This window comes from Salvelinus namaycush, chromosome 13 (assembly GCF_016432855.1).
Source record: "Salvelinus namaycush isolate Seneca chromosome 13, SaNama_1.0, whole genome shotgun sequence".
Classification (NCBI taxonomy): domain Eukaryota; kingdom Metazoa; phylum Chordata; class Actinopteri; order Salmoniformes; family Salmonidae; genus Salvelinus; species Salvelinus namaycush.
The window spans coordinates 46,329,616-46,338,943 of record NC_052319.1 but is presented as its reverse complement, the minus strand read 5'-3'; the positions used below and the strand labels follow the sequence as shown (position 1 = coordinate 46,338,943).

Sequence of the window (9,328 nt, the reverse complement as noted above, 5' to 3'; positions counted from 1 at the left end):
ACTAACAGTGTATTAATACAGTAATACAACTAGACTAGTGGCCCACTAACAGTGTATTAATACAGCAATACAACTAGACTAGTGGCCCAGTAACAGTGTATTAATACAGTAATACAACTAGACTAGTGGCCCAGTAACAGTGTATTAATACAGTAATACAACTAGACTAGTGGCCCACTGACAGTGTATTAATACAGTAATACAACTAGACTAGTGACCCACTGACAGTGTATTAATACAGTAATACAACTAGACTAGTGGCCCACTAACCGTGCATTAATACAGTAATACAACTAGACTAGTGGCCCAGTAACAGTCTATTAATACAGTAATACAACTAGACTAGTGGCCCAGTAACAGTCTATTAATACAGTAATACAACTAGACTAGTGGCCCACTGACACTGTATTAATACAGTAATACAACTAGACTAGTGGCCCAGTGACAGTGTATTAATACAGTAATACAACTAGACTAGTGGCCCACTGACAGTGTATTAATACAGTAATACAACTAGACTAGTGGCCCACTGACACTGTATTAATACAGTAATACAACTAGACTAGTGGCCCACTAACAGTGTATTAATACAGTAATACAACTAGACTAGTGGCCCAGTAACAGTGTATTAATACAGTAATACAACTAGACTAGTGGCCCACTAACAGTGTATTAATACAGTAATACAACTAGACTAGTGGCCCAGTAACAGTGTATTAATACAGTAATACAACTAGACTAGTGGCCCAGTAACAGTGTATTAATACAGTAATACAACTAGACTAGTGGCCCAGTAACAGTGTGTTAATACAGTAATACAACTAGACTAGTGGCCCAGTAACAGTGTATTAATACAGTAATACAACTAGACTAGTGGCCCAGTAACAGTGTATTAATACAGTAATACAACTAGACTAGTGGCCCAGTAACAGTGTATTAATACAGTAATACAACTAGACTAGTGGCCCAGTAACAGTGTATTAATACAGTAATACAACTAGACTAGTGGCCCAGTAACAGTGTATTAATACAGTAATACAACTAGACTAGTGGCCCAGTAACAGTGTATTAATACAGTAATACAACTAGACTAGTGGCCCAGTAACAGTGTATTAATACAGTAATACAACTAGACTAGTGGCCCACTAACAGTGTATTAATACAGTAATACAACTAGACTAGTGGCCCACTGACACTGTATTAATACAGTAATACAACTAGACTAGTGGCCCACTAACAGTGTATTAATACAGTAATACAACTAGACTAGTAGCCCAGTAACAGTGTATTAATACAGTAATACAACTAGACTAGTGGCCCAGTAACAGTGTATTAATACAGTAATACAACTAGACTAGTGGCCCACTGACACTGTATTAATACAGTAATACAACTAGACTAGTGGCCCACTAACAGTGTATTAATACAGTAATACAACTAGACTAGTGGCCCAGTAACAGTGTATTAATACAGTAATACAACTAGACTAGTGGCCCAGTAACAGTGTATTAATACAGTAATACAACTAGACTAGTGGCCCAGTAACAGTGTAGTTAATACAGTAATACAACTAGACTAGTGGCCCAGTAACAGTGTATTAATACAGTAATACAACTAGACTAGTGGCCCAGTAACAGTGTATTAATACAGTAATACAACTAGACTAGTGGCCCAGTAACAGTGTATTAATACAGTAATACAACTAGACTAGTGGCCCAGTAACAGTGTATTAATACAGTAATACAACTAGACTAGTGGCCCAGTAACAGTGTATTAATACAGTAATACAACTAGACTAGTGGCCCAGTAACAGTGTATTAATACAGTAATACAACTAGACTAGTGGCCCAGTAACAGTCTATTAATACAGTAATACAACTAGACTAGTGGCCCAGTAACAGTGTATTAATACAGTAATACAACTAGACTAGTGGCCCAGTAACAGTGTATTAATACAGTAATACAACTAGACTAGTGGCCCAGTAACAGTGTGTTAATACAGTAATACACTAAGCTTCCCCTCTGAGGTGCTGAACACTGACCCAGTATAAAGCTTCCCCTCTGTGGTGCTGAACACTGACCCAGTATAAAGCTTCCTCTCTGTGGTGCTGAACACTGACCCAGTATAAAGCTTCCCCTCTGAGGTGCTGAACACTGACCCAGTATAAAGCTTCCCCTCTGTGGTGCTGAACACTGACCCAGTATAAAGCTTCCTCTCTGTGGTGCTGAACACTGACCCAGTATAAAGCTTCCTCTCTGAGGTGCTGAACACTGACCCAGTATAAAGCTTCCTCTCTGTGGTGCTGAACACTGACCCAGTATAAAGCTTCCCCTCTGTGGTACTGAACACTGACCCAGTATAAAGCTTCCCCTCTGTGGTACTGAACACTGACCCAGTATAAAGCTTCGCCTCTGTGGTACTGAACACTGACCCAGTATAAAGCTTCCTCTCTGTGGTACTGAACACAGACCCTGTATAAAGCTTCCTCTCTGAGGTACTGAACACTGACCCAGTGTCCTGAACACTGACCCTGTATAAAGCTTCCCCTCTGTGGTACTAAACACAGACCCTGTATAAAGCTTCCTCTCTGAGGTACTGAACACTGACCCAGTGTCCTGAACACTGACCCTGTATATAGCTTCCTCTCTGTGGTACTGAACACTGACCCTGTATAAAGCTTCCTCTCTGAGGTACTGAACACAGACCCAGTATATAGCTTCCTCTCTGTGGTACTGAACACAGACCCTGTATAAAGCTTCCTCTCTGTGGTACTGAACACTGACCCAGTGTCCTGAACACTGACCCTGTATATAGCTTCCTCTCTGTGGTACTGAACACTGACCCTGTATAAAGCTTCCTCTCTGTGGTACTGAACACTGACCCTGTATAAAGCTTCCTCTCTGTGGTACTGAACACTGACCCTGTATAAAGCTTCCTCTCTGTGGTGCTGAACACTGACCCAGTGTCCTGAACACTGACCCTGTATATAGTTTCCTCTCTGTGGTGCTGAACACTGACCCAGTATAAAGCTTCCTCTCTGTGGTACTGAACACAGACCCTGTATAAAGCTTCCTCTCTGAGGTACTGAACACTGACCCAGTGTCCTGAACACTGACCCTGTATAAAGCTTCCTCTCTGTGGTACTGAACACTGACCCTGTATAAAGCTTCCTCTCTGTGGTACTGAACACTGACCCTGTATAAAGCTTCCTCTCTGAGGTACTGAACACTGACCCTGTATAAAGCTTCCTCTCTGTGGTACTGAACACTGACCCAGTATAAAGCTTCCTCTCTGTGGTGCTGAACACTGACCCAGTATAAAGCTTCCTCTCTGTGGTACTGAACACTGACCCAGTATATAGCTTCCTCTCTGTGGTGCTGAACACTGACCCAGTATAAAGCTTCCTCTCTGATATTCTTATTTCTATGTTTTTAGTTATACTATTTTGATATTGATTACTGCACTGTTGGGTAGGGCTCGCAAGTTAAGCATTTCACTGTACTTGTGCCTTTGACAATAAAAGCGCGAGGCACGTTTTAGTTCCTAGTGAATACTATCCAACTCCTAGAAATAGAATGACTAGAAAGTGGAAAAAGCCCGTCTGACCACGGCATTTTGATAGGTAAACTCATAGACATTCTATTTCTACGCTCCAACTCATCCCTTTTAGAAAAGTGACTGTGGACTTGGCACATGAAGACGTGATGTTAATTGTAACCCCTAGACTTGATATACAGACATACTGTAAACAGGGATCATGGTAGATTTATTAGCTGGTTGGCTACATTGTGAAAAGTGGCCATCCGAGAACACAGCAAGGCAGCCAGCAAGGCAGTCAGCAAGGCAGTCAGCAAGGCAGTCAGCAAGGCAGTCAGCAAGGCAGTCAGCAAGGCAGCCAGCAAGGCAGTCAGCAAGGCAGCCAGCAAGGCAGTCAGCAAGGCAGCCAGCAAGGCAGTCAGCAAGGCAGTCAGCAAGGCAGTCAGCAAGGCAGTCAGCAAGGCAGTCAGCAAGGCAGTCAGCAAGGCAGTCAGCAAGGCAGTCAGCAAGGCAGCCAGCAAGGTAGCCAGCAAGGCAGTCAGCAAGGTAGCCAGCAAGGCAGTCAGCAAGGCAGTCAGCAAGGCAGTCAGCAAGGCAGTCAGCAAGGCAGTCAGCAAGGCAGTCACAACACAACAACACTGTACAAGGCCCTCGGACAACTTTATAGACATCTAATGGGCCAAAGCACGGCACAAACTTCAAAAAGGGCAAAAACACATGATGGTCATCATCATCATCATCATCATCAGTAGAACACTGGAGTAGAGTTAGATCTCTGAGAACACACACACACTCACTCACACACACACACACACACACTCACACACACACTCACCACACACACACACTCACACACACACTCACACACACTCACACTCACACACACTCAGTTACCACACTCACACACACACACACACACACTCACCACACACTCACCACACACCACACCCACACACACACACCACACACCACACACACACACACACACACACACACACACACACACACACACACACACACACACACCACACACTCACACACACTCAACACACACACACACACACACACACACACACTCACCATACACTCAACACACCATACAACCACACTTTTTATTTTTCACAGTGGTGCTGCTGGTGGTTTTAGCAGCCGGCTCCCCAGTGGCTCCTTGCTCCTGGTTGAGGAGCCCCCTGTGTTCCAGTGGAGAAGGGCTGCTGTGTGGTGACATGTCCCCTGACCCTGACCTCTTCTCTGGTGCTGTTGACTGGCCTGGGCCTAGGTCTAGGACCACTCTCCCCACCCCAACCCCCGCCTCACCCCCAACCTCTACCACCACCACACCCCCAGCACCTGGGATGACGTCTGGTGCTGAAGCCACGGCCGACGCTCTCTGCTGGGCCTCCATCTCAGACAGGCTGTAGGCCAGGGCCATCTGGAGATCTTCATCCTCCTCCTCTTCCTCCCTGGGGACGTCAGGGTAGTGGAAGTAGGAGGCCGAGCTGAAGGAGCGCTGAGCCATAGCCCGGGGGCCGGAGCCGGGTCGGTGTGGATGGGTCTGGGTCTGGAGCTCCACAGGTAACGCCCTCTCTGCCTGCTGCTGAAGGTGTTGCCTGGGCGTCTGTGAGGGTTGGCTAGGGGGCAGGTGGTCTCTCTTGCTGAGCTCCAGAGCCAAGGCCAACTCATCCTCCACACCTGGGGGACAGGACAGGGTTAGGAGGGGGACAGGAGGGGGTTAGGAGGGGGACAGGAGGGGGTTAGGAGAGGACAGGAGGGGGACAGGAAAGGAATATGAGGGGTTAGGAGGGGGACAGGAGGGGGTTAGGAGGAGGACAGGAGGGGGACAGGAAGGGAATATGAGGGGGACAGGAGGGGTTTAGGAGGGGGTTAGGAGGAGGACAGGAGGGGGACAGGAAGGAATATGAGGGGTTAGGGGGGACAGGGGGGTTAGGAGGGGACAGGAGGGGAATAGCGGTTAGGGGGGTTAGGAGGGGTTATGAGGGGACAGGAGGGCGTTAGGAGGGGACAGGAGGGGTTAGGAGGGGAGGGAGAGGGGACAGGAGGGGTTAGGAGGGGGACAGAAGGGTTAGGAGGGGGACAGAGGGGGTTAGGAGGGGACAGAGGGGTTAGGAGGGGGACAGAAGGTTAGGAGGGGGACAGAAGGGTTAGGGGGGACAGAAGGGGACAGGAGAGGGACAGAAGGGGTTAGGAGGGGAAAGGAGGGGGACAGGAAGGGAATTGAGGGGGTTAGGAGGGGGAGACAGGAGGGGGTTAGGAGGGGGACAGGAGGGGGACAGAGGGGGACAGAAGGGTTAAGGGGGACAGAAGGGGTTAGGAGGGGGAAAGGAGGGACAGAGGGAATATGAGGGGGTTAGAGGGGAGACAGGAGGGGTTAGGAGGGGAGACAGGAGGGGGTTAGGGGGGGGACAGGAGGGGGACAGGAGGGGGTTAGGAGGGGCAGGAGGGAGACAGGAGGGGGTTAGGAGGGGGACAGGAGGGGTTAGGAGGGGACAGAAAGGGGACAGAAGGGGGACAGAAGGGGGTTAGGAGGGGACAGAAGGGGACAGAAGGGAATATGAGGGGGTTAGAGGGGGAACAGAGGGGGTTAGGAGGGGACGGAGGTTAGAGGGGGACGGAGGGGGTTAGAGGGGGAGACAGGAGGGGGTTGGGGAGGGGGACAGGAGGGGACAGGAGGGGGTTAGGAGGGGGACAGGAGGGAGACAGGAGGGGGTTAGGAGGGGGACAGGAGGGGGTTAGGAGGGGTTATGAGGGGGACAGGAGGGGGACAGGAGGGGACAGAGGTTTAGGAGGGGGACGGAGGGGGACAGAAGGGGGCAGGAGGGGGTTAGGAGGGAGACAGGAGGGAGAATAACCCAGACACAGCTAGTCAGGAACAGTTGACAAGGGACTGGATGAGGAGAGGGAGAGATACAGGGTGGATGGATTACCATTGATGAGCACCGTCTTCAAGACCCCGTCTTCCTCGATCTCTGTTCTCTCCTGACCGTTTTCTTTGATCCTGGCAGATCAAGAACAGTCAGTCACCGCGCATATCATCATATTTAGGGAACCAGTAAACATGTTTCCCTCACATGACCATGCAGAGACACAAACACTGGAACAAATGGTACCATTTGCCCAAGTGTTTTACACTAAATAGGGTTTATGGTGCAATTTGGGATGCAGAATTTACTGACTTCTTGGTGGTGGTGCGTTTGCCGTTGATGACGCGCGTAGAGGTGGAGACAGACTTGAAATTCCCCATCCCTCCTCCGATGCTGTCCATCCAATCCATTCCACCCATGGAGGACGAGGACGAGGTGAAGTCATGCACTGTGAAAGAGGGAGGACAAGAAAGAGGTGAAGTCATGTACTGTGAAAGAGGGAGGATGAGGAAGAGGTGAAGTCATGCACTGTGAAAGAGGGAGGACGAGGTGAAGTCATGCCCTGTGAAAGAGGGAGGACGAGGTGAAGTCATGTACTGTGAAAGAGGGAGGATAAAGAAGAGGTGAAGTCATGTACTGTGAAGGAGGGGGGACGAAGAAGAAGTGAAGTCATGTACTGTGAAAGAGGGAGGATGAGGAAGAGGTGAAGTCATGTACTGTGAAAGAGGGAGGATGAGGAAGAGGTGAAGTCATGCCCTGTGAAAGAGGGAGGATGAGGAAGAGGTGAAGTCATGCACTGTGAAAGAGGGAGGATGAGGAAGAGGTGAAGTCATGTACTGTGAAAGAGGGAGGACGAAGAAGAGGTGAAGTCATGTCCTGTGAAAGAGGGAGGACGAAGAAGAAGTGAAGTCATGTACTGTGAAAGAAGGAGGACGAGGAAGAGGTGAAGTCATGTACTGTGAAAGAGGGGGGAGGAAGAGGTGAAGTCATGCCCTGTGAAAGAGGGAGGAAGAGGAAGAGGTGAAGTCATGCACTGTGAAAGAGGGGGGAGGAAGAGGTGAAGTCATGCCCTGTGAAAGAGGGAGGACGAAGAAGAGGTGAAGTCATGTACTGTGAAAGAGGGAGGATGAGGAAGAGGTGAAGTCATGTACTGTGAAAGAGGAAGGATGGGGAAGAGGTGAAGTCATGTACTGTGAAAGAGGGAGGAGGAAGAGGTGAAGTCATGCCCTGTGAAAGAGGGAGGAGGAAGAGGTGAAGTCATGTCCTGTGAAAGAGGGAGGATGAGGAAGTGGTGAAGTCATGCACTGTGAAAGAGGGAGGATGAGGACCAGACCAGTAAACTATACTGTGACTGGAGCTGATAGAACTGTGTTGTAACTGTGTTATAACTGTGTTAAAACCATCTTATTATAGTACTGTGTTGTAACTGTGTTATAACTGTGTTAAAAACATCTTATTATAGAACTGTGTTGTAACTGTGTTGTAACTGTGTTGTAACTGTGTTGTAACTGTGTTAAAAACATCTTATTATAGTACTGTGTTGTAACTGTGTTATAACTGTGTTGTAACTGTGTTGTTACTGTGTTGTAACTGTGTTGTAACTGTGTTAAAAACATCTTATTATAGAACTGTGTTGTAACTGTGTTGTAACTGTGTTGTAACTGTGTTAAAAACATCTTATTATAGTACTGTGTTGTAACTGTGTTATAACTGTGTTGTAACTGTGTTGTTACTGTGTTGTAACTGTGTTATAACTGTGTTAAAAACATCTTATTATAGTACTGTGTTGTAACTGTGTTATAACTGTGTTATAACTGTGTTGTAACTGTGTTGTAACTGTGTTATAACTGTGTTGTAACTGTGTTGTAACTGTGTTAAAAACATCTTATTATAGAACTGTGTTGTAACTGTGTTATAACTGTGTTAAAAACATCTTATTATAGAACTGTGTTGTAACTGTGTTGTAACTGTGTTAAAACCATCTTATTATAGAACTGTGTTAAAACCATCTTATTATAGAACTGTGTTGTAACTGTGTTGTAACTGTGTTGTAACTGTGTTGTTACTGTGTTGTAACTGTGTTGTAACTGTGTTATAACTGTGTTAAAACCATCTTATTATAGAACTGTGTTGTTACTGTGTTGTAACTGTGTTAAAACCATCTTATTATAGAACTGTGTTGTAACTGTGTTATAACCATCTTATTATAGAACTGTGTTAAAACCATCTTATTATAGAACTGTGTTATAACTGTGTTAAAACCATCTTATTATAGAACTGTGTTGTAACTGTGTTGTAACTGTGTTAAAACCATCTTATTATAGTACTGTGTTGTAACTGTGTTAAAACCATCTTATTATAGAACTGTGTTGTAACTGTGTTAAAACCATCTTATTATAGAACTGTGTTGTAACTGTGTTGTAACTGTGTTATAACTGTGTTAAAACCATCTTATTATAGAACTGTGCTGTAACTGTGTTATAACTGTGTTATAACTGTGTTAAAACCATCTTATTATAGTACTGTGTTGTAACTGTGTTAAAACCATCTTATTATAGAACTGTGTTGTAACTGTGTTAAAACCATCTTATTATAGAACTGTGTTGTAACTGTGTTAAAACCATCTTATTATAGAACTGTGTTGTAACTGTGTTGTAACCGTGTTATAACTGTGTTAATACCATCTTATTATCCTTCGTGTCCCAAATGACACCCTATTCTCTATGTAGTGCACTACTTTTGACCATAGCCATATGAGTGCAATAAAAAGTAGTGCACTACATAGGGAATAGGGTGCCATTTGGGATCCAGATATTGTGTTATTACTGACCTCCAGCAGAGGGGAAGGAGAAAAACCGGCTTGGGCCGAGCCTCGAAGTGCCAGGATGTCCATGGAAGCCACTGTGGC

At 46.1% G+C, this 9,328-nt stretch overlaps 1 protein-coding gene across 1 annotated transcript; it reads right to left on the bottom strand.

Moving 5' to 3' along the window:
* Window positions 1–4,565: 4,565 nt before the first annotated feature.
* Window positions 4,566–9,321, bottom strand: LOC120058576 (dnaJ homolog subfamily B member 2-like). Its single transcript, XM_039007369.1, has 4 exons — window positions 9,251–9,321; window positions 6,733–6,868; window positions 6,484–6,554; window positions 4,566–5,230 (listed from the first exon to the last, which is right to left on the bottom strand). The coding sequence occupies exons 2-4, from the start codon at window positions 6,837–6,839 to the stop codon at window positions 4,626–4,628; spliced, it is 783 nt and encodes a 260-aa protein (XP_038863297.1). The 5' UTR covers window positions 6,840–6,868; window positions 9,251–9,321; the 3' UTR covers window positions 4,566–4,625.
* Window positions 9,322–9,328: the final 7 nt, after the last annotated feature.